Here is a 24,244-nt window from a genome sequence, read left to right on the forward strand (position 1 = left end):
TCTCTCCCTGGGGGCGTCACTGACGTCCTCGTGATTTATGGCCACAATCTGGTCACCTGCCAACAGCTTATCCTCCGATGGCCCTCCTGCCAAAGAAGGGGTCATCGCTGTCAGCCGGGGCAGCCCCTCCCTCCCCTGCTGGTGGCCCCCCCGCCTGGCTTCACTCTCTCCCCTGTGCCGCCTGCCCCTCCTCTGCCGCTGGGGCCCCTGGGGCCAGACTGCCCTTACCATCGAGGGTGGGGGGTTGACCCGAGTTTTCTCTCGTGAAAAGCAGCTGTTTTGGTCTTGACGTGAGTTGAGAAGGGTCAAAATGGCCTGTTTTGAGGTGTTGCACTTCCCCCCTTTGCCCTGTTCCTGCTTACGGCTTTGGCAAAGGGGCAGGTGGGTCCTGGCATAGCTGCTGCCCCCCCATGAACAGAGCCCCCCTCCTGTGCCCAACTCCTCGTATGTGCGACCTTCACTGGCCCCACTCGTCGGGGCATTTCCCACCGCACCTGAGGTCACTGAGCGAACTACCACCGGCCTCTCACTTCCGGCCACAAAGCCGAATCCATAGATGGGATGACGCTGGACTTTCACCTGTCGGACGGCCTCTGCAGGCGACTGGCCACATTCCATATCATCCCAGCAGTGCTTGGCCTGCGTCACATGCCTGGGCGTGCGGAGAGACAAAACGAGAGGGGGGGAGCGGCTGGCCCCCTCCGCTCTTCTTCAAGGCCTGCACGGGGGGTGGGGTGGACCACCAGGTCCTCTTTCCCTTCCCGAGTATGAAGAAATGGAAGGGGAGCAACGGGCATTACGCTGATCTGAGGTATTGCGAAAGCTTGCACAATTAGTATCTATGGTTAGAGTTCTATGCAAACAGAAAGTCCCCGTAGCCAGGAAGGAAGCTGGACGGAGACCCTACTAGCAAGCAGGCCACTCGGATCTCTACTACGGGGAGACCAGGTTGCTGGGTGCCAGCCCTGTGGACGAGTGCTGGCAGTTTGGTGACAAATCCCAAGGAAGATTCCTGCAATGTTACACTCTAGGACCCCCCTAAGAGAGAGACAGCAGCACCTGCCCCCCGGGCGCCAGGCCAAGGAGTCGTGGCCAAGTCCCCTGGGCAGGGCTCTGGGTGAGAGTGACTTTGGGGCTGTTGTTTTGCCCCAGCTCAGGCAGCAGGCGGAGCAAAACGGCTCAGCCCCCCTGCAAATAAATAGGGCTGTGATGCCACCACAAGTGGCACAGATGTGCTGCAGGTGTGTGCCAGCCTGTGGGCGATGGGTTTGTGGCCCTTTCCCTCAGTAGGCTCAGATGGATTGTTTTCCCCCAATGACTTCTGGCCTCCTGGATTGTCTCTGACCGCCCAATCCAGGTGAAAGTCCCATTGTGGGATGCTGCCCTTATTCAGGTGGAGTGGACTTTCCTGACCACGCGCCCTGTTGCCAGCGGGAGACGCAGGAGGGAGACCCACAAGAGCAAGAAAGTGAGCCCCCTGTTGTGATGTGGTGGACAACCCTGGCTGACCCGGTCAATTGCCTGGACCAAATGCAAGCAGCCCAGGCGGTGGGGAGACTGGCTTTAATCGAGGCTTCAGCAGGTGGTTTCTGGACCAACTGGTTTCGTGGAACTGGTCCTCAGGTGGCCTGTTTCCTAGGAGGAGGGAAATCCCACAAGGGGGGGATGCATTGTTCCAGGACCAGCCAAAAATAGACCAGAGGGCATTTTCTGGAAACAGAATAGAAGTCCCCCCCCATTGGAGGCCCCCCGAGTTTCCCCCTGCCTTGCCTGGACCAAGCCCACCCACGTTGTGGAGCCTCCTTGTCCAGGAACAGAGCAAGGTGCCAGGGCCGAAACTGAAAGCCAGGAATTGAAAGCAGGAAGCGCCTGCGCCCGGCTGGCTCAAGAACAGGCCGCCCGAATGGCGTCCCAGCTGTTCCAGGCACGGAAATGTCCTCCCTGCCTCTCCCGGAAGACTTTCCCACTCGGCCTCTGCTGCCCCCTTGTGGTTGGATGCAGCCAAGGAATTCTGTCTCGGCAACCCCGGCTCCTCCCCATCGGTCTGGGAGGGAGAAGCTGCTTCCGAGGGCCCCCCTTGAGGCAGGCACCGCCAAACCCTGCGTTCATAGCAGGAGGCCAGGGGACTGCCCCACTGCTCCCCCCCCAAGGAACCTGCCTGAGCCTGGACCCCCAGCAGCCTCCTCTGGCCAGGAGATACTCACTGTCGGCCTCCAGCAGCCCAGAGCAGGGACAGCTTGCTCCGGCCTGCTTGCTGCTGCCTCCTTCGCTTGTCCCTGGCGATGGCGGCGCCTGTGGGAAGAGCGAGGGGGCTCTGAGCTCTCGAGCCTTCGCAGTCCAGCCCCATCTGTGACCGGAATCTTAAGGAGCCGCCTGGCTCAGCCCCAGGACCTGGCGGGGGCCAAAGAGCCAGCGAGGGAGGAACCCTGGCGAGGGCCAAGCAGCTGCTGGCCGGTCCTTCCCCAGCAGAGCTGCCCCAGGGAAGCGGCTTCCTTCCCCCTCCCACCCCCCCACCCCCCGGGACCTCCTGGGGAAGGACGGAGACCCGCAGAGCTCAGGAGAGAAGCAGGCTCAGAGGGAGGGAACTCAACGCCCAGGAGAGGAGGGCAAGGAGCACTTGGCCACCAGAGGTGGGGGAGAGAGTTTGTTTAAAGCAGGCCCTGCACTTTTTATGGATTTGACTTGACTTGACTTGGATGCCACCCAATCCTATGGGACGCAGGGCGGCTTGCAACAATATGAAATGAAAGTCAAGTGTTAAATGCTGAAAACAATAACAACAATTCATATGCCCCTCCCAAGGGACTTTGGGCGGCTTACAGCCAAATGGTTTTGCAGGACAAAAGAGGTTTAGAGACAGGCAGTTGAGTAGGACTGCTAGCAACCCCTTGCACAGGACACAATAGATGAGTGAGTGGGTAAGTAAGCCCCCCTCCGCCTCATGGAAGACCCCACAGGAGCCTTGGACAGGAGCTGGTGAGAGGCGGTGGGGACAGGGGGGCTCAAAGCCTGCGGTGCTGGCCAGGGTGCTGAAAATGCTCAACCTCGGGGAGGAGGCCGCTCTGCTCGGCTGAGAGCAAAGGGACGTTGCCTGCTCTGAACTGGCAGCAGGTGGGGCCAGGCTCAGTCTGTGGCGGCCGGGAGCACCGTGCGCATGGGGAGAGCATCCCTCCACATGGTGGGCAGCCAATCAATCCCCCTCCCAGTGCCACCCCAGGGGGCTTCATAGGGGCAGCTTCTGAGCCCCCGGTTCCCATAAGAGGGAGATGGGTGGCATGGTAATTTATTAATTTTTAAAATTAAAATTGTTTTTAAAAATTAATACTTTTTATTAAAAATAAATGAAAATAAATATAGCTAATGGGACTTGGGGGAAAGGGTAGTGCTGGTTCAGTGGGCCTGGGTGGGCTGGGTTCATCCAAAACATGCTTGTTTATTTGTTTATTTCTTGAATTTATATTGCAGCCTATTCACACTTGGTGGCTCAAGGTGGCTTACAGAATATTACACCTTATTTAAAACCACAATAATAAAAAAGAAAAAATAAATTAATATAATAAAATAAGATCTCCACCCCATGCCCAGTCAACGAAGCGGTGGAAGTGATGTGCCGGTGTCTGGAGGCTGTTGGGGCCTGGATGGGTGTCAACAGACTCAAGCTCAACCCGGATAAGACGGAGTGGTTGTGGGTTTTGCCTCCCAAGGACAATCCCACCTGTCCGTCCATTACCCTGGGGGGGAATTACTGACCCCCTCAGAGAGGGTCCGCAACTTGGGCGTCCTCCTCGATCCACAGCTCACATTAGAGAACCATCTTTCAGCTGTGGCGAGGGGGGCGTTTGCCCAGGTTCGCCTGGTGCACCAGTTGCGGCCCTATCTGGACCGGGACTCATTGCTCACAGTCACTCATGCCCTCGTCACCTCGAGGTTCGACTACTGTAATGCTCTCTACATGGGGCTACCTTTGAAAAGTGTTCGGAAACTTCAGATCGTGCAGAATGCAGCTGCGAGAGCAGTCATGGGCCTACCCAGGTATGCCCATGTTTCACCATCACTCCGCAGTCTGCATTGGCTGCCGATCAGTTTCTGATCACAATTCAAAGTGTTGGTTATGACCTTTAAAGCCCTTCATGGCACTGGACCAGAATATCTCCGAGACCGCCTTCTGTCGCACGAATCCCAGCGACCGATTAGGTCCCACAGAGTGGGCCTCCTCCGGGTCCCGTCAACTAAACAATGTCGGTTGGCGGGCCCCAGGGGGAGAGCCTTCTCTGTGGCGGCACCGACTCTCTGGAACCAACTCCCCCCGGAGATCAGAACTGCCCCTACTCTTCCTGCCTTCCGTAAACTCCTCAAAACCCACCTTTGCCGTCAGGCATGGGGAAACTAAACATCTTCCCCTGGGCACGTTGAATTTATATATGGTATGCTTGTGTGTGTGTATGTTAGTATAGGGGTTTTTCTTAAATTTATAATATTTTAATTAATTGGATTAATGTATTGGATTGTCTTTTCACTTGTTGTGAGCCGCCCCGAGTTTTCGGAGAGGGGCGGCATACAAATCCAAATAATAAATAAATAAAAAATAAGATCACACACACCCCTGTGCCCCAGCAACAGCCCATCACTTAAGACATTTAATGGGCTCCATCCCACTCTCGGTTCTCCAGGCCCACTGGCAGAACCAGGAATTCTGCTCCAGAGAGAGGAAGCCACCACAGAGAAGACCCTTCTGGGTCCCACCAGGTGTATCTCCCTCAGAGATGGGACCCGCAACATTCCCTGGCTCCCCATTCTGATGGATCAGGTAGATGTGGCCAGAAAAGGAGAGTCCCTCAGATAACCTGGTCCTAAGCCATGAAGGGCTTTAAAGGTGACAACCAGCACTTTGAATTGCACCCAGAAACAAATTGTCAGCTAATATAATAATAATAATAATAATAATAATAATAATAATAATAATAATAATAATAATAATATATTAGACTTGTATGCCACCCCTCTCTGAAGACTGGGTGGCTCACAACAACAATGAAACAATACAGATACAAATCTAATAATTAAAAACTGTAACTAAAACCCATTACCTTAAAAACAGTCGATACTACACAATCATAACCACACAATGGTCAGAGGTGGAGTACACTAGTTATCCCATGCCTGGCAACATAGATAGGTCTTAAGGGTCTTGCAAAAGGCAAGGAGGGTGGGCGCAGTTTGAATCTCTGGAGAGAATTGATTCCAGAGGGCTGGGGCTGCCACAGAGAAGTCTCTTCCCCTAGGCCCAGCCAGACAACATTGTCGACAGGACCTGGAGAAGGCCAACTCTGTGGGACCTAATCGGCTGCTGGGATTTATGTGGCAGAAGACGGTCCCATAAGTATTCTTGTCCGATGCCATGTAGGGCTTTGTAGGTCATCACCAACACTTTGAATTGTGTTTGGAAACCAATGCAGGCCGCAGAGTGTTGGTGAGACATGGGCATATCTGGGAAAACCCATGACTGCTCGTGTGGCCGCATTCTGCACGATCTGCAGTTTCCGAACACTCTTCAGAGGCAGCCCCATGTAGAGAGCATTGCAGTAGTCGAACTTCGAGGTGATGAGGGCATGAGTGACTGTGAGCAGGGATTCCCTGTCCAAGTAGGGCCGCAACTGGTGCACCAGGGGAACCTGGGCAAACACCCCCCTCACCACAGCTGAAAGATGGTGTTCCAATGTTAGCTGTGGATTGAGGAGGATGCCCAAGTTGCGGACCCTCTCCGAGGTCAATAATTCCCCTCCCCCCAGGGTGATGGACGGACAGATGGGATTGTCCTTGGGAGGCAAAACCCACAGCCACTCCGTCTTATCAGGGTTGAGTTTGAGCCTATTGACACCCATCCAGACCCCAACAGCCTCCAGGCACCGGCACATCACTTCCACAGCTTCGCTGAGTGGAAATGGGGTGGAGATGTACAACTGGATGTCATCAGCATACTGATGACACCTCACCCCATGCCCTTGAAGGATCTGACCCATGGTTTCATGTAGATATTAAATAGCGGGGGGAGAGGACCAACCCCTGAGGAACTCCACAGGGGAGAAACCTAAGGTCGACCTCTAACCCCCCACTAACACCAACCGCAACCGGCCGGAGAGGTAGGAGGAGAACCCCCATAAAACGGTGCCTCCCACTCCCAACCTCTCCAGCCGGTGCAGAAGGATACCATGATCGATAGTATGGAAAGCCGCTGAGAGGTCAAGAAGCACCAGGATAAACCCCTATCCTGGGCCTGACAGAGATTATCCATCAGTGGGACCAAAGCAGTTTCCATGCTGTAGCCGGGCCTGAATCCTGACTGCTGAGGGCCTAGATAATCAGCTTCTTCCAAGGACCACTTCAGCTGGAGTGACACCACCTTCTCAAACAACCTTCCCCATCAAGGGAAGGTTGGAGATTGGACGATAGTTGTTAAGTACGGCTGGGTCCAGGGAAGGCTTATTGAGGAGGGGGCGCACAATGCCTCCTTGTAGGGAGCCGGGAAGGACCACCCCTCAGAGAAGCATTGACAATCTCAATATAAAAATATAAAACATCAATAATAGTACTAAAACCTCTAAGAACAGTTTTAAAATAATATGACAATTAAACCCTGCATACTGTTCATGGCCGGATCTCGCTGGTTACCACCACAGGATCAACGGCCCCAATTCTGTTGGAAAAGCCAAGTCTTTACTGCTTTCCAGAAGGCCCATCGGGTGGGGGTAGTCCAGACCTCAGGAGGTAATGGGTTCCAGAGTGCTGGGGCAGCCACAGAGAAGGCCCTCCCCCACGGACCCATCAGCTGACACCGTTTAGCTGATGGGACCCCAAGAGGTCCAGCTCTGTGGGCCCTTACTGGTCGCCAGGAACTGTGTGGTACAAGGCAGTCTCGAAGGCAGTCTGGCCCTGAGCCATGTGTGGCTTTAAAGGAAATGACCAACACCTTGAACTGCGTCCGGAGACCAATCGGGAGAAAGTGCAGTTTTGGAGGATTGGTGTGATGTGGATGCACCCACAACAACTCGTGCAGCTGCATTCTGGATTAACTGTAGTTTCCAAAAACTCTTCAGGGGTGGCCCTGCATAGAGTGTGTTGCAGTAATCTAACCGTGAGGTGACAAGGGCGTGAGTGGCTGTGAGAAGATCCTCCTGATCCAATTGGTGCACGAGGCGAACCTGTGCAAAGGTGCCACAGAGGTCAAGTGTTGCTCTAATCTTATGGCATGAAGCCAGATTATTCCGTGGGGATCTTACAATTCTCACAATTAGGGCAAAACTAAATGCAGATTCAGAGAAATGGTGAGTGAACATACGTAAAAATCAATAACCATTTGTTATATTTTACATTAGGCTTTTTTACCCATCCCACAGTTAGAAACAGAGACAACACAAATTATTCCTTTTATAAATATATAATGATTTAAGTTATTATAGCCTATAACAGTGATGGTGAACCTTTTTTTCCTCAGGTGCCGAAAGAGCATGAACACACACTATCGCACATGCGCGAGTGCCCACACCCGTAATGCAATGCCTGGGGAGGACAAAAACAGCTCCCCCCCTCCCGGAGGCCCTCTGAGGCCAGAAACGGCCTGTTCCCCAACTTCTGGTGGGCCCAATGGGCTCATGTTTCGCCCTCCCCAGGCCCCAAAGGCTTCCCTGGATCTGGGGGAGGTTAAAAACACCCTCCCCATCCCCTTGGAGGCTCTCTGGAAGCCAAAAACGCCCTCCCAGAGCCTCTGTGCGAGCCAAAGATCAGCTGGCCGTCACATACATGCACATTGGAGCTGAGCGAGGGCAACAGCCCGGGTGCTAGCACATAGAGCTCCACGTGCCACCAGGGGTACCTGTGCCACAGCTTCGCCCTCACTGGCCTATAAATTAATTAAAAGGTGTATTTATAATGCTGGCATTTTATGACCCTGTGCGCTTAATTTGCCTTCAAGGCTGACCGTGCTGCTCTCTGGTGTGTCCTGGGTGGGTCCTTTGCTTTCACCAGGCTTTCAACCTTGGGATCTGAGCCACAGGCTTCCTTGGGGTGACGCAGGGGGTTCTGAAACTTCACCGTCCACCTGAGGGGCGGACTAACCCTTTTCCTGCACCCCCCCCCCCGTGGGCTTCGAAGAAGGGACCCTCCCTGGCGGGGACGCAGGGACCCTCCTTGGCTGCAGCAGTGCTGCTGCAGGTCTGGGCGAGAGGCTGCCAGCCCTCCAGCTGCCTGAGAGGGGCTGCAAATTCTGTGCCAGAGAAACTAGAGGGTGGGCAACGGTGGGGGGGGACCAAAATCCCCATCCCTACAGCAGAGAAATCTGGGGAGACAGCTCAGAGCGGGGGGGGGGGCATAAGCCTGTGGTAAGGTGACCAAACTGTTTATCAATGCAGGGCAAGCTGCATTTCCAGCCCAGCGTTTGGGCCGAGTCCTGCCAGAAGCTGACTCAGTCTGAAAACCATCTTGGCACAGGGGTGCCCCCCGCCCGGGGGCCCTGGTTCCCGGGGGGGGGGGGGCTCAGCAGAGGCGGCTCTGCAGGCAGCTGCCGTCGGGAGGAGAAAGGCTGCAGAGCTCCCATAGGTTGTCACTAGCGAGGTTGTCGGCTGCTTGGAGTCCCACAGGATCGCTTCCCTCCCTGAAGCTGCCCAGCGACAGGCTGGCCCTCCCCCCTCTTCTGGATCCAGCAGTCCACTGGCAGCATGGGGGAGGGGGCTCAGGAGGTGCCACCCCCTCCTTGCCTGCCTCCTTTTGGCCAGCCGCCTGTGCCAGAGCTAAGGACAGGAGAGCAGCGGTCGGGCCCTTCGCAGCCTGAAATAGCCGTGGAGACTCTGGCCAGCAGGGCCTCAGTTGTCCCCCAGGCAGGGCACCCGGGCTGGTGCGCAGAGCCTTCTTTCTGCAGGGGACGGAGGCGCATCCACCGGCGTGGGGGCTCTTGCCTTATCTCCAGAGCTGGAGCAGCTCTTCCACGTCTTTCTAGCCACGGCTCCATTCCCTGTTTTTATTTATTCCACTTATTCTACGTGCGTTAAAAAAACCTGCTTTAGTTCACTAGCTAACAGGGTTGCCTGGAAACGGACTATTCAGTGTGACAAATTCTTGACTGTTAGCAGAATTCAGTTGCTTGAAAATCAGTTCTTTATCAACCCAAGATAATTGGAAAATACTGACAAAATATTTACCCCGTCGATCTGGAGATTTTCATCCTATGGATAAAGAAATCTACAGCTTTCAATGTTATCGACACCCAAATATAATTTCCTATCTATTTGTTCTTCCGTGCAATGCAGTCAAATCCCCTCCTGCTCCCTTTTCCTTAAAAACACACCGTGCTCCAAGACAAGCACAGATTCCTCCGCCTGGTTGTTCTCCAGGACAATGCTGAATGAATGAAATCATATATGAACACTGGTCTGTATGTACAGCCATAGTTTCTGAATACACAGTGCAAAACAGAACATACACCTTACACTGGAGGGCGTCGAGTAAGCAATAAAGGCTACGGGGACGGTGAAGCACAAGTTGGGTTATTTCCCACAAACATCACTCCTCGCAATCGATAGAGAGAGTCCAGTTCCTCCAGGAGAGCAAAATTGGGACATTCATCAGGGTAAATGGGGGTTTTGGTGATGGGCACAAATCTTTATAAATCTTCACCATGGATGGTTTTGAATCACCAAGACAATACTTAACAAAGAGTAAGGGGTTTATAGTAAGTGCTTCTGCACCTTTCTCCAACCTTACAGCAGTGACCATAGAACTGTGAGAAGAAGGCTCTGCAAGTACTGTGGGATAATTCCCACGTCTCTTCATTTAATTGGTCTCTGCTGTGGCTTGCAAGTTTCATTTCAACTCATATTTTAGAGGTTTTAACAGGAGTCATGAATACCCTGGTAGAATGAACATCCGATTAGATGAGGAGGAACAGAAACAATAAGAAGGGAGTAGGAATTATACTGCATTTCCAAAGTATCCAAATCCGTTAAGCAGCTGAAGTGAATGTGGTTGGCAAACTTGATGAATGAATGGAAATTATTTGAGTAAACGTAAGTGAAGAAAGGAATGCACACAATGTTGTTAAAAGTGTGGTTGGTATTTTCCCAAAGCAAATCACAGACTTTTCCAAGAGTTGAAACAGGAGGGTGAGGAATTTTACTTCTAAGGCTCCGTTTGGGGCCCGTTTTCCTAAAGATTTCTTGGGGAAATCTGGAGTGCAGAGGTGGGATCCAGCAAGTTCCGACCAGTTCTGGAGAACCGGTGGTGGACATTTTGAGCGGTTCTGAGAACCAGTAAATGCCACCCCTGACTGGCCCCACCCGCATCTATTCTCTGCTTCCCGAGTCCCAGCTGATGGGGAGGCAAGGGGGATTCTGCAGTAACCTTCCCCAGCCACGCCCACCCAGCCACGCCCAGAGCACCAGTACTAAAGGCCTTTGAATCCCACAGCTGCCTGTCTGTCTTGGTGGAACACATGAAGTGGGGTCACAGGTCTGGAAGGTTCCGAAAGCAGCAGGGACAGGAGAGCAGGAAAGGGCCCCCGAAACAACGTTCTTGATTTTAAGGGAAACTGAACTCAGCCATCAAGTACATGGCTTGAATTCCAAGAGGTGGTTTTAATAAAATCAGGGCAATTATGAAATGATATCCTATGATAATAGGGGGGGGGAGCTTAAGATGGACAAAAGAATTATGAGCAGTTCCAGTGAGGCAAAGAAGGGGCAAAATTGACTACACAAATAAGGTCTGAAGGACAGATAGACAAAACGAGGAGCCTCAAGAGTCCTGAGGATGGAGGTTCGGAGGAAGCATCACCAAGGAGGACCCAGAAGGAGACAGCTGGTGGTGTGTCTCTCTTTCAAAGGAAAGAAAAAGAGCAAAGCTGCATATTCTGCAGTGATTGCAAGACCAGAAGTCTTAAAGAGGGGCGGCATACAAATCCAATAAATAAATATATAAATTAAATAAATAAAGTTGCCAAATTTGAAGACCTCTAAGTTAGACCCCGGCAACCAACCATTGAACATCTGGAGATGTGGGCATGATTACCAGATGTCTACAAAGGTTTGCCATGAAGAATCTTCAGTTATCTGGTTTGCCAACAGTATGTGTGAAAAAGATTTTGGAACACTAGGAAATTATTTGTTAAATTCTCTCCTGCGAGAGGAATAAATTCAGCTGATTAGGACCAGGACTGATCATACTGTTAGCTGATAATGGACCATCTGTTTCCCAAAGAGGTGTGGTGCACCAGGAGGACCTGTCCTTCCTTCCCAAAGGCAGGAGGAACCCAAGCTCCAGAGTCTCCAAATGATGCCCTAAAATCCAAGAGGAAGGCCAGAGGCTAAGCTGGACTTCTGCAATGCAGCAGTCTGTAGGCAGATTTGCCCACCAGCCATTCTGGCTAGAAACGGCCCGTGGTCTAGCAGCTTCCCACCACCATCACTTTCCTCAGCATTTATTTCCCATTGCACAAACCATGGTTTATTGTCTTAAGGAGGGAGGAGATAGTGAGCCTCCCTCAGAAGAACCTCACAAGCCTGGAACGAGGCTGGGCAATGACCCAAGCCATATCCCCCACTTGGTGGACACACTTTCTCCCTATCCCGTTTTCATGTTGCCTGGATGGAGCCCCTGTTCTGTCTGACTCCACAACCATCACCCATTAAATCCCCTGATTAATAAATACTCAGACAAAGAGTTGGGGATTATAATAGTCTATTGTACAAGCAAATGTGTTGAAAACCACAAATTAAAGCAAAGAATGTCCCTCGACTGCTAAGATTCAAAGTGATAAGGAATGTTTCAAAACAACTTGTAACTTAAAGCCTGTAGCTTGGCTGAAGCAGAAATACTCACACACTTCTCAAAACTATATTTTTTTCAAGACTGCAGCAATATTTGAGAGGGGGGAAACCTCTGGACTTGCTCTTTCCCATTTGTAGGTATAAACGTAGATTTCCTGCACAGGGAACCTCCCAGCCTCCTGCCCTGTCATTACATCCTGTGCACAGTAGTCTCCAAGGCCTCCCTCTACGTCTGCAAAACTGCTCTTGTCTCCCACGCATTCTTCTCACCTGTGCATCTAAAATAGGGTCCACAATCTCCCCCTCCTCATCAGACCCAGGCAAGGCCCTAGCTGCAGTACCCTCAACCTCTGCCCCTTCCTCACTCTCACTATCCAACTTCTCTGATAGCCACATGGGCCTAGGATGCTCAGACAAACCAGGTTCCTCCTCTTCAGAATCTGTGATTAAAGGAGCTGGCTGTGATCCAACCACAACAGCCCCCACCTTCACATTTTTGCTTTTTGCCCAGCAGACATCCTGTGAGGGTGGGCCGTGCCGTCCTCCCCCCTCATGTAATGTTACACTAGGAATAACAGATGTCAAGTTCTTACATTGTTCTTGTTATTGTTGTGAGCCGCCCCGAGTCTACGGAGAGGGGCAGCATACAAATCTAATAAATAATAATAATAATAATAATAATGAGAAAGACCACACGTATGAATGTATGTATGTGTGTGAGAGAGGGAGGAAGCTACAGTATGTCAGATTTTAGAATATATATCTAAACCCAGTTTAAATGCAAACTGGGGTTTTTAACCATCTCTTGACAGCAAAAGACTTTTATTGGCTATATGATCATATATGCTTGCAGTTGTTTTTAACACACCAAAAGGCCGTTCAGTTTTTTGGGAGGGGTGCAAAGGAGGGAGGCATTGATCAACATGGCTAAATGGGTTAAAAACAAGGTTTCAGTTCCGTTCAGAAAGTGCTTCAACCGCCCCCCCCCCTTTTCAAGCAAGCCCTCAAACCTTTTGTTTTCGTTTTATGAGGAAAGGGGGGAAATCTTCATGGTTAAAATAAAATGACAGGGATCCCCTCATTCTGCCCCCCCCCAGAAGAGAGAGCACAACCACCTTTGGCTCCACAGCCCCCAACTCAGCCTCTTCCTGGCTTTTGGCCTTCACGGAGGACCCTGACTGGCCTTCCTTAGTCCACCCTACCAGTGGCTTCCTTTTATTAGAAAATTCTCACCAAAATTTCTCTACAGGCAACTTTAATTTGGAAGGAACAAGCTAAGAGGGCAAATATGCACAAGTGGTCACATGGCGAGTGATTGGATGGATGGGAATCTGGACTGAAGGGGCCAATGGTACCTCAGAGGTTTAGCCCAGAGAGTGAGTGTCCAATTCTCTGCTCTGGCAGGACCCGTCCTTCTCCCCGTGCCTTGACTTACCACCCCAAGCTGGAACAGGCCGGTTCTTACAGGACAGCTGCCACCCCCCCAGGCCTCCTTCTTCCCTTCCCCCACTGCCCCGGTTATTGGGCTTCCCTAGAGAAGAGCCAGCATAGCCTCCCCCCCCCCCAGCATCCGTGTCAATTGTGAGACCTCCTGGTGCTCAGCTTGTGCTTCCCCCCCCCAGTGGCACAATGCCTGTCACCCCTCCCCTGCCAAAGCCTGAGAATATGGTAAAGGACGGCTCCCGATAGAAAGAACCGGCCTGGGATTTCTGCCCGGTTACTGGGAGAACAGCTGAGCAAGATGGGCCGACAGGCGCTTGTCTCCCCCCATAGCGCCCACCCAAGAGCACTCCAGATGCCCCAGAGGAGAGGGGGAGGTGTCTCGGGCCCCCTCCGGGAAAACCCTTCATCTCGAAGCCCCCCTCCCCCCTTCTAAGGATGGCGCAACCGTCAGCCCCGGGCCCCCGAGCTCCCTTTGACTTGCCTGCGGGGTGGAGGCGGCCGCTCCTTTCCCCGGGGGAGGAGAGCTCCGGGGGTCCGCCAAGAAGGCTTCTGACGCCCCCGGGCCCCTCCGGAGACCCCCGCCTCGCGCTCCTTTCCCCGGCGCCGGCATCAGCTGAGCCACGGAGCTGCCGGGAGAGGCCGCCGCCCCACCGCTTGTCGTAAGGAATGGAGGGAGAAGACGGCGCCGGAAGGCAGGCGGGCGGGCGAGCTGGGCCGGCGAACGGAGGGGAGACTCACCTGCTAAATTGGGCTGGGAGGAAGGAGGCCCGCGGGAAATCGCCCTGCTGCCCGCCTTCCCGGCCGCTCAGTTCGGGCCGCCGCCGCCGCTCGCGCCGTGTCAAGGAGAGACGGCCCTCTCCCTCTTTCGGGCGGGAGGGGCTCCGGAGACCGCAGCGCTCTGGCCGGGGAGAGAGAGGGGACAGGCCCGCTCGGAGAGGAGGGAGGCGGGGCCGCGGCAACTTCCGACCGGCCGCTATCGCCGCGTGCCCGGGTGAACGCGGGGGCTGTCCGACAACCGAGGCGCCCGCAAGGTGCAGCGGCCTGCCGGGGCCAGACTTCCCCCACTGACTCCATTCCTCCGTCTCCCGCGCTCCACGGAACGAGGTGGCCACGGAGAGCTGCGTGGCGCGCTCGCGGCGGCGTGCGGGAGGGCCGCCCGGGACTGGCCGCAGCCGGGGGGAGGTCGGGCTGCCCGCAAAGGGGGCGTGGTGCGAGCATCGCCCCTCGACGGCTTCCCCGACGGACGGACGGAGTGCTCTGCCGCGAGGACTGGTGCAGGTACGCAGAAAGAGAGCGCGCCGGCCGGGGCTTACCTGGAACTCGCTCCCGCCGCTGCGGCTCTATTGGGACGGCGGCGAGGATGCGGAAGGGCGCTTTGGCCGCTCCGCTCTCGGCCTTCGCTCGCGGCGGCACTTCGGGGGAGGGGGTTGGCGAGGCCTCCCGGAATGCCCCCGGGCCTAAGCGACCAGGGCGGCGCGTGGATTGACGCGCGCGGGGAGGGCGCAGAGCAGTGTCTGAAACCCCCCCCCCCCCCGGGCTCTTCCCCGAAGCGTCTCGCACCAGCCGAATGGCCTGCCCGCCGCTCCTCGCCTTGCTCGGGCCGCTCGCCGTTCGCTGCCCACTTCCGGTGGGGCGGGCGGGGTTTAATATCTGCCCCCGGGGGCACGCCGAGGGGCAGCGGGGCTGGCAAGACCCCTTTCAGGGGGAGGCCCTCGCGGTAAGGTGGGAGCGTCGGCCCTACTTCGCCCGTCAGGTGGCGGCGAGGCAACGTCACCGGCAGGACCCCCCGCCCCAACCTCTGGCCCTGCGGAGGGGGGGGGGCGTCCCGGCTGCGGACGGCCCCCTCCCCCCTCGGCTTCTGGCGCAGCAATCTGAAAAGGCGGCGTTGGGTTGTCTTGGTTGGGAAAAGCGCCTCTCGCGGGCTTCCCTGCGCCCTTTCGTAGGTTTCAGATTGCGGCTTCTGCGAGCGAGCGGGGCTCAGGGGGGAGCGCGCCCGAATTTCAGCAGCCAAATGAAGGGGGGAGGGAGGACAGTCCAGTCTAGTAATTTATTTATTTATTTTATCATTTTCCCTCCCCCCATCAATAAAGGAGGCAGGCAGGCTCCTGTACTTGGTGGTCTAGCTAGCTGACCCCAGCAAGGGGGGGGGGGGCTGCGTCTCATGGCTGTTGCTTCAGCGGCAATGAAACGCCTTATCTCAGGGAGGGGCGTAAGGATCAAGCCCAGTTGGGGGGCTTTGCCAGGAAACGGGCCCCAAGTAGGTGGGTGGGGGGTGTTGCTGCCGAGGTTGCCTGTTTCCAGGTTCTGTAGCAGACATAAACCGGAATTCCTTGCCTCCCACCCACCCAAAGCAAGCAGAGGCAAAGCCTCCCACCCTTTCTTCTGTTTCTTGATTTTAGCTCCTTTGGAGCTGAGAAGAACTCCCTGGGTTTCCTGAAGTGGGCCGAGTTTCCTGAAGTGGACCCTTGGACTCCTAAGCAACTGAAGAAATGATCTAGGAAAAACACAAAACCCATGAAACAAAAAAGCCCCAGGAGCAAAGCAAAGCAGGGGGGGCCTCTACAATCCCCCACAAGTGAATAAGCAGGAGTTCAACCATGTTCTGAACCACAGGAACCCTCCCAAGCACCGGGGGGGGGGGGGCTCCAGGTGGCTCCCACCAGCCCACCCGCCACACAGCCCTGGGAGCAGGGGGCCCCAGAGACCAGCCTGAGCACTTAGCAGCAGCACCGTGAGCCCTCCCCCGGGGGGCCTTTCTGGAGGTTTGGAAGAGGAGGGGCTTTGACGCTGCTCAGCCCTGGTTGGAATCGGTCAGTCCAGCCATTGGGTGAGGAAATGCTTCCTTGGAAAATGAGGGCTTGGGCCTTGAGCTGGGCAAAGGCGTGTACGCAGAAGGACGGTTTGCCTGCTGTGGCCCCCTCAGAGAACTCCTTCTGGCCCAGGCTATAGCCCACAGGAGAGAGTTGGGGAGTGGGCCGAGGGAGCAACTGGCACTTTGAAAGGCAGCCGTTTTTCTTTGCCTTCTCCTGCCCTTCTGCCACGTCCTCCAATCCCTCTGTTGTGAAAAGGCAAGTCCTTCTGTCCCGCTCTCATTCAGGGGCCCAAGCCAAGTCCCCCCTGCCCTGCCCTGTGGCTCCGGGAGTTTGGTGTGCACATCCCCTCCTTGCCTTGCCTCAACGTTGGTCAACATTAACCATGGCCTCCTGCTGCCCTGACCCAACGTTGCTTTTTACTGTCCCCATCTGTTTTTAGCTGGCTGGGGTCTGCCTCTCTGGGCCCCTCTGATGAAACCTAAACACTATTATTTAAGTAGAACCACTAGGAAGTGGGGCTTCACTGGTGACTGGGAAATGGCTGTTATTGAGCAGGCCTTTAGCAAGCCCCCTCCCCCCCCCGCATCTCCCCCCCCCCCACTGCAAACCCCATGGGCAAGTGCTCCTTCTACGGTGTGCTTCCCAAGTGGCAGGCCCTCCCGTTGGAAACACTGCAGTGCCAAATCAGGGATCCTCAAATTTGGCAACTTTTAAGATTTGTGGACTTCAACCCCCAGAATTCACCAGACTCCTTCAGGGGCATTGCTGGAGCAGAGTGGTCAGCATCTCTGACCGGAACAAGCCTCAGCTTGTTTAGCTCCCATGGCCCAGAAACCCTTAGGCATCAACTGTGCCGTGCTGGCCAGGGCAGACTTCTGCAAAGGGTAGATGTGGACAGAGACAAGAATGGCTGGGACTTTTATTATCTATCAACAGCACAGATCAGCCAGCAGCTCAGCCACTATGACCCCATCTTGCCCCCTACATGCTCATCTCCTGATGTCGGAGGAATGGACCCCCAGCCCAAGGAACCAACAGTTCACAAAAATGGAGGAGCCAGAGGACTCCCAGAAAAATTCCAGTGTCCAAATTCAAGGAAGAGGAAGTAGGACAGCCAGATCTCAAGACCTCCTGGTGCAGGCAAAAAGGCCCGCAGGACATTGCAGGACTTCTTTGGAATTGGGGAAAAGATGTTCGCCTTTGTCTCTCAAATACCTAACTGGAAAATCTCCCCTGGGCCTCCTTTCTCTTCACGAAAAGTTGATGGAATCCAATTCTCGCTTCATCCTCAAAGTGACTTCCAGCCTGGCCTCTTCAGACAGAAAACAGGCCTTCCCACTGGTGGCGTCCACTGGATGAGGCAGAGGCAAAAGGAGTCGCCTGGGAAAACAGACCGTTCCAAGCTGAAACTGAGGGAGGCATGAAGAGGGGGGGGGATTGCTACATGCAATATGAACCCCCCTGCTTCCCCAGCACCAGCAAAAAGGTAAACACCAGAAAGGGGGAGGGGTGGGAATCAGAGAGATTTTCCCCAAAATAAATTATTCTGGCCACAGCTCCATAGGTCAGTGGCGTGGCAAACCTATCACAGCATCAAGAGAAGGCAGCAGTCGGCTTGCTCTGACCCTTGGACTTCACAGCCAAGACATCTCAAATATTATTGGAATGTTATCGTTTAAAGGCAATATAAGAATACTCCCACAAAATAAATTCCTCAGCATACTTCTGGGGACTCCGAAAATCAAGGAGCTTTTCTTGTATGTCAAGGGTAATGTCTGAAGCCTTCGTGTCCGGCAGTTTAATCTTAATCTGAAATTGGAAAAACAAACAGTAAGGAAAAGAGATGATGTATGTTAAACAAATCCTTTGTGCAATAGGAAGGAAGGAAGGAAGGAAGGAAGGAAGGAAGGAAGGAAGGAAGGCAAGACGTGTTACGCTGTGGCTTTTCTGTTTTAAACCACTGAACAAGTGAGAGGTTTTGGAATCCTTGTACCACCTCAGTCAAAGCAGGGGGTGGGGGGGCATCTTGAATCATCCTCTAATATTTATGCACAGTAGTGTAGGGAAAGCGCCATCTCAGACATATGGAACATTAGGTTGGCCACTTCATAATAAGGCACACAGAGAAAGCGCAATTGCCAAACTTTGGAAATTCACAACTCCGATAAGGCCCTGCAGCTTTTGCAGTGAAAAGGCTGGAAGGGAAAGGGAGAAACCTCTTACCACCAGGTCCTCGCAGCAGGCAGTGGAGGAGTCCTTTCTGCTCATGCCCAGGAACAGGTCCTCAGCCCGCACTCGCTGCTTGAACACAACCTCGTATCTGCCAAGAACTGGGAGTCGGCGGAGGCTTCGCAGATTCCTCACACGGGGCGACTGCCTGCTTGTCCTCCTCCCCGCTTCGCCCACCCCCGGCTGGCCGCCCTTCCCGGGGCCTCTGCAGGGAGCGGGCGCGGCGGGCACCTACTCGGGCTGCTCCCGGGGGTCGCACCAGGCGTCGCCCGCGGCCCCTTCGCCCGCCTCCGCGGCGCTCCAGATGGCCTTGCCGTCCTCGGGCGCCCTCGCCCCCGCCGACTCACGCGAGGCGCCGCCAGACTTCCGCGTCCCGATCGTGCCCGGCCCTGCGCGTCCCGGCGCCTGAGCGGGAGAAAGCGGCGGCTTCAGGCACGCGGGCCGCCTCCCCCCCGCGCGTCCCCCGCCCGTCCCGGCGCCCGCCGCGGGCCTCGCCTCGTCCGCGCTGTCCGCGTCGCCGTCCGCCGGGCCGGAGGAGAGCAGCTCGGCCAGCGCCAGCAGTGAGTCGCCCGTGAAGGGAGCGCCCGCCGCCATCGCGCCACTCTGCGCCGCCGCGTCCCTCGTTGCCCGGCAACGGTGCCGCTTCCGGGCCTGCCACTTCCGGCGCTGTGCGTCATCGGGAGGCGCGGCGAAGGTTCTCGGGCCCAGACGCGCCATGAGTCAGTTCGGCTTCGGTGCGGGCGGCGCCGGCGCCGGCGGCTTCAGCTTCGGGACGCCCAAGACGGCGGGCGGCACCGGCACCAGCACCAGCGCGGCCCCCGCGGGCTTCTCCTTCTCCTCGGCCGTGGCGGCGGGCACAGGCGGCTCCTTCGGCTTCGGCTCCCCCGCCGCGAACCCCGCGGGCGCCCCGCCCGCCGCCGCCGCCAGCCTCTTCTCCTTCGCCTCGCCCGCCGCCGCCGCCCCCGCGCAGCAGCAGCCCGCCCCCGCCGCCTTCAGCTTCGGGATGGCCCCGGCCTCGTCCGCGGCGGTGGCTGTGGGGGCGGCGGCGACTCCCGCGGGGGGGCTCTTCACGCTGGGGTGAGGAGCGTGAGGGGGCGGGCCATGGGGGGGCCTCTTCACGCTGATGGGAGCGTGGGGTGAGGGCCGTGGGGGGCCTCTTCACGCTGGGGGGGGCGTGGGGGGGCCCCGAGAAGGCGAGAAACGAGCCGCCCCACCCACCGCTCTCCTTCTCCCTCCCCCTGCAGAGGCAACGCTCCGAAGCTGAGCTTGGGGGGCTCCGGTGCCACGACGGCCCCCGCCGCAACCGGCAGCTTTGGGCTTGGCAGTAGTGGTGTGCTGGGCGGCTCCGGCTCGAGCAGCAGCAGCGTTGTGAGCACTCAGGTGGCGGCGGCGGCGACACCGGCCGGGTTCGTGTTTGGCTCCACAGCCACGCCACAGCCAGCTCCGGCTGCCCCCACCGCCACGGGAGGCTTCAGCTTTGGTGGGGCTGCCCAGATGGGAACTCCAAATTTCAGCCTCAGCTCGCTGGGGAGCGGGACTCCGCAAACGGCGGCTCCTACCGGCCCGACCTTCGGAATCGTTCCAGCCTCCACCACCAACTCCGCATCGCAGGCAGCCCCGGCCTTCAGCCTCGGGACAGCATCCACTGGTGAGAGGGCCAGCCGGGTGGAGCCTTTATCTCTCCCCCCTGTCGTGGGTTAAGCAACCCCCGCGTTCCCCTGCTGCCCCTGCACGGTGTGCGGGTGTTTGTCCTTCTGAGGAGAGGGAAGCGGAATAGATAGGGAGCTGATCGGCCCTTTTGCCTCCCGCCTTCTTCCTCCTTCTGTTGTAGGTTCTGGCTTTGGAGCCTTGGCTGCAGCAGCTGTCACTTCCACCACCGCCACCACTGCCACCGCCTTGTCCTTTGGGGCTAAACCTGGAGGTATGTTTTCTACCTGGGGTGCTGCCCACCTGGCTGGCTTACCTGCTGCTCCTCTTCATTGCTGATTTTTAAAACCATCCTGGCTAGATCCTGTTTCTTCTTCCTTCCTGCCTTTCAGCATCATTGTCCGCACGCTTGGACCTCTAGAGTCTTCTCTAGTCTTTCTCTAGTCTTTCCTGCTCTTGTTTTTTCTGCTTCACAGAAAGAGTTCCACTTCCTGCCCAGGGCAGTTAGCGGTTCAATTCTTTGTTGAAAACGTCCCTTTCAGCTGCTCTTCTTTGGGTTAAATCATTGTTTCTCCTATTTGAGAATATGCCCCCCTCCAGGGCAGGCTCCCCTGGGGGGCATGGAGCCATGCCAGGAGGGGCACATGACAATAGCACACAGTACAGAGTAGGAGCTATGAAGTAGCACATAACAAACTCTTAAGAGACAGCATGGAAAAATATTTAACAGGGATGAAAAGAAAGGAGGAGGGAGCTGGACATATTGAGACAAACGTAGGTCTCCCGCAAGCTAAGAGGAGGACGTATGACAGAGCCTACGTAGCGCTTGGCTTCACTCTGACTACGGTGGGAGATGAGGAAAGGCCGGGGTGTTGGCTGTGTCTAAACATGTTGCCAGCGGACGTCATGAAGCCAAATATATTAATCGGTCACTTAAACACATTGCACCCCAATCACGCTGAAAAGCCGCTTGAGTTTTTTCAGTGAAAACATGCTGAGTATTGCGATCATCCCGGCTGAGAGTTTGAGGGGGGTTGGGGGAGCATGAAATGTTTACCTCTTCCTGAGGGGGGGGGGCACTGGGTTAAATATACTGAGGTCATTCAGTTGCTCTATTTCAGGTTTGGACTCCAAGCCTTTTACTGCCCCTGTTGCTTTTCCCCTCAGCTCTTTCTAGTTCCTCAGCAGGACTGACCAGAACTATTCCAGGTGTGTCCAGTGCAGCAGAGTGCTGATGTTTTCCTGGAATAATTTATTTGGCAAATGTTTGTTCTGGAAAATCTATTACATGCACTTTTCCAGCAATTCTTACTTCTCACTTAACAATCATTCTTTTATAAGCCTTCTGTGTGTGTGTGTGTGTGTGTGTGTGTGAGAGAGAGAGAGAGAGAGAGAGAGAGAGAGATCAAAGTTTCCCATATTTGGAATTTTTCACTACGGCACCAAAATAGTTCAGCAGCAGTGCTACTAGATTCCCTCATAACTGTTGAAAAATTGACTGTTTGGTTTATTGACAGAACTGTGCTCGTTTGGTGCATTGTCTCTTAGACAGAGAGATGGAAAGAATGAAATGATACAGGAAACTCTGCATTTCATCAGGTGTCTTCCTCCCTAGGTACCACGATCCCCTCAGTGGCACCTGCCGTGACCAGTTCCTCTTCCCTCCTCGGCCTCTCGGGGCCCACACTCTTTGCCTCTGCCGCAGGCTCTTCGGCTCCAGCTGCCGGCACTGCCGGTGGCCTTTCTGGTACGTTGGCTGAGGAGGCAGGGCCGGCTCAACCAAGGGAGCAGAGCGTGGTTAAAAGTGTGGTTTGGGGGAACCGGACCTCCCATCGGATCGAGAGAATTTTTGCATACTCGGCCTCTGACACAAACGGTTGCAGCCTTTTTCAATGTCTGGTTCAGATTTTTTAAAAAAATAAATCTGACCAACTTGTCGGTTTGCAACACTTGACTCTTCCTTCCGCCGCAGGTGCCTCTTCAGCAGGGGCAGCTCCCATGGGGACCTTGGGATTTGGCTCTAAAATGCCTGGAGTGACCACTGCTGCTGCTGCTGCTGCCCCCCACACAGCTGGTGAGGATGGGTTGCAAAAATGGGGTGAAGGAAAGAAGTCTCCTTTTGTGCCCCAAGGCTCTTTCAAAGGAACTTTCTGGCAGGCTTGACCGCCTGGCTTGCCCTCCTCTAGGGGCAGGTGTATAGGCCTAAGGCAAAAAGAAACCATCCGTAGGAGACAAGGGCTGCTGCTGCTGCTGAGGGCGAGACCACTCTGGGCTCCTCACTCCCAGTCGGTGCTGAGTCCAGAGCCTTCCCTACCAGGGGCCAGAGGCCTGAGTGAACCAGGGTCAACGATGGGAAGCTTCCCTGGGCCCACAATGGCTTTTAGGCCTGGTGCTGGGAGCCAGGGTTTTGCCTCTCCCGAGGGCACCACACACGCACACAGTCTGAGGGCCGGTGACTTTCTCCCCAGGGGCCGCTTCCATACCTGCTGCCGGGTTTCTCTTGAACCTGAAGCCCCTCGCCACCACCACCAGCACGGCTGCTTCCACCGCCACGGCCACCACCGCCACTGGCATGTGAGTCGTGGGGAGAGAGCTCCGGTTGCGGTGGTGGGATTTGAAAGTGCCCAGTGGAGGTGCCGGGCCAGGAGCCCCAGGGCCCCTGCCAACAGGCTGATGCCGGGCTGGGATGGTCCCCCTTCTGTCCAGGACTCCCCCCGTGATGACCTATGCCCAGCTGGAGAGCCTGATCAACAAATGGAGCCTGGAGCTGGAGGACCAGGAGAAGCACTTCCTTCAGCAAGCCACGCAGGTCAACGCCTGGGACCGGACACTGATCGAAAACGGGGAGAAGGTAGGAGTGGCCGGGGGGTGGGGTGGGGGCTGCCTGGTTCTGGTGTGAACTGCAGAGAAACAACTGGCCTTTCTCTCACACACACGCACAGATCACAAGCTTGCACAGAGAAGTGGAGAAGGTGAAGCTGGACCAGAGGAGGTGAGGCACCATCATCGGGGCCTGGAAAGACTTTGGGGAGCGGGGAGGGGGGGCTGCCCCTACTGGCTGCTTGAGGAGAGAAGAAGGGGTGCAAGAGGCGGCAGGGCAGCAGTGTGGTCAAGCCGGCCCATGCACTCCCTCCCCCCCGCCCCCCCTGCAGGCTGGACCAAGAGCTGGACTTCATTCTGTCTCAGCAAAAGGAGCTGGAAGACCTGCTGGTCCCGCTGGAGGAGGCCGTGAAGGAGCAGAGCGGGACCATCTACTTGCAGCACGCCGACGAGGAGCGGGAGAAGACGTGAGCCCCCCTCCCTCCCTGCCCCCCCCCGGCTGGGGCCCTCCCTCGGCCTCTGCTCTGGGCCAGCCCCTCCTTGGCCCTTTCTCAGCCATCGCCTGGGCACCGGCACGGCTGGCGGTCTTGGCAAAGGGCCGTTGAGGTCCTTTGGCTCTCGGGGTTGAGCGTAGGGGTCTCTCCCTCCTGCCCCCCCCCCCCACGTTGCATAGCTCTTGGCCTCCGTGTCGCCGTGTGCTGTAGGTACAAGTTGGCAGAGAACATCGATGCCCAGTTGAAGCGCATGGCCCAAGACCTGAAAGACATCATCGAGCACCTGAACACCTCGGGGGGCCCTGCTGACAACAGTGACCCCGTGAGTGCCCTCGCGGTGTGTGTGTGTGGGGGGGGAGGGCTTTAGATCATTGGGCCTGCTGGAGCTGCCACTCCAGCTGCCCCCTTGTGACTGGGGAGGGAGGAGCCCCAGTGCTTGGTTGGCATGGAGGCGGGGGGGCCCTTTCCTAACCAGAGTGGGGGCTCTCTCTTCCCCCTCTACCCCCCCCCCCCCCACAGCTTCAGCAGATCTGCAAAATCCTGAATGCACACATGGACTCTCTGCAGTGGATTGATCAGAACTCAGGTATGTGGTTCTGAATTGGGGGGGGGGGTGGAAGGGCGCTTCCCCCTTTCGTAGGCAGGCGTGGCGTCATGGCCCAGGAGGGGCTGGAGTCCCCTTCCCATGTGGCCGCTGGGCCTTTCTGGGCTTCCTCTTTGGCCTCTTGGGTGGAAGAACTGCTTTCTTCAGTCAGTGGCCCCCGAGAAGCCAAGCCCCCTCCCCAGCCAGCTGTCAATCCCCATCTGTCCACAGCACTGCTGCAGAGGAAAGTGGAGGAGATGACCAAGGTCTGCGACAGCCGCCGGAAGGAGCAGGAGCGCAGCTTCCGCATCACCTTCGACTGAGCCGGCTGCCTGACACCTCCCCCCCCCCCCGCCCCGCTTTTGTACCCCTCAATAAAAGTTTCTTTCTAAACGCGTCTCT

At 55.9% G+C, this 24,244-nt stretch overlaps 2 protein-coding genes and 1 long non-coding RNA gene across 4 annotated transcripts; 2 read left to right on the forward strand and 1 right to left on the reverse strand.

The window, feature by feature from the left end:
- The first annotated feature begins 14,450 nt into the window (after positions 1-14,450).
- LOC139171691 (uncharacterized) lies at positions 14,451-17,814 on the forward strand. Its single transcript, XR_011559778.1, has 2 exons — positions 14,451-14,534; positions 15,656-17,814. It is a non-coding gene; the product is annotated as an uncharacterized lncRNA (long non-coding RNA).
- Positions 16,971-19,030, reverse strand: DNAAF6 (dynein axonemal assembly factor 6). Of its 2 annotated transcripts, none has more exons than XM_070760119.1 (5): positions 18,794-19,030; positions 18,534-18,703; positions 18,293-18,389; positions 17,793-17,878; positions 16,971-17,449 (listed from the first exon to the last, which is right to left on the reverse strand). In XM_070760119.1, the coding sequence occupies exons 1-5, from the start codon at positions 19,013-19,015 to the stop codon at positions 17,320-17,322; spliced, it is 705 nt and encodes a 234-aa protein (XP_070616220.1). In that variant the 5' UTR covers positions 19,016-19,030; the 3' UTR covers positions 16,971-17,319. The 2 variants fall into 2 exon arrangements, with proteins under 2 accessions (XP_070616220.1, XP_070616221.1); XM_070760120.1 differs by having other exon boundaries at positions 16,971-17,478.
- LOC139171673 (nuclear pore glycoprotein p62-like) lies at positions 18,981-24,235 on the forward strand. The gene is made up of 12 exons (XM_070760104.1): positions 18,981-19,375; positions 19,543-19,946; positions 20,130-20,219; positions 21,561-21,692; positions 21,918-22,019; positions 22,414-22,519; positions 22,652-22,796; positions 22,888-22,937; positions 23,098-23,232; positions 23,470-23,581; positions 23,779-23,845; positions 24,074-24,235. The coding sequence occupies exons 1-12, from the start codon at positions 19,014-19,016 to the stop codon at positions 24,163-24,165; spliced, it is 1,797 nt and encodes a 598-aa protein (XP_070616205.1). The 5' UTR covers positions 18,981-19,013; the 3' UTR covers positions 24,166-24,235.
- The last annotated feature ends 9 nt before the right edge of the window (positions 24,236-24,244 follow it).

The sequence above is a fragment of the Erythrolamprus reginae genome, chromosome 8 (assembly GCF_031021105.1).
Source record: "Erythrolamprus reginae isolate rEryReg1 chromosome 8, rEryReg1.hap1, whole genome shotgun sequence".
In the NCBI taxonomy this organism is placed as follows: Eukaryota; Metazoa; Chordata; class Lepidosauria; order Squamata; family Dipsadidae; genus Erythrolamprus; species Erythrolamprus reginae.

Bases quoted from the DNA above. Each gene is read 5' to 3' on its own strand.
- LOC139171673 (XM_070760104.1), top strand. From the start codon at position 19,014: ATGAGTCAGTTCGGCTTCGGTGCGGGCGGCGCCGGCGCCGGCGGCTTC. The intron at 20,220-21,560 runs GTATGTTTTCTA...CTTCCTCCCTAG, and splicing joins CTTTGGGGCTAAACCTGGAG to GTACCACGATCCCCTCAGTG. The intron at 22,020-22,413 runs GTGAGGATGGGT...CTTTCTCCCCAG, and splicing joins TGCTGCCCCCCACACAGCTG to GGGCCGCTTCCATACCTGCT.
- DNAAF6 (XM_070760119.1), bottom strand. From the start codon at position 19,015: ATGGCGCGTCTGGGCCCGAGAACCTTCGCCGCGCCTCCCGATGACGCA. The intron at 18,704-18,793 runs GCGAGGCCCGCG...TCTCCCGCTCAG, and splicing joins ACGCGGACAGCGCGGACGAG to GCGCCGGGACGCGCAGGGCC. The intron at 17,879-18,292 runs GTAAGAGGTTTC...TTCCAATTTCAG, and splicing joins CCTGCTGCGAGGACCTGGTG to ATTAAGATTAAACTGCCGGA.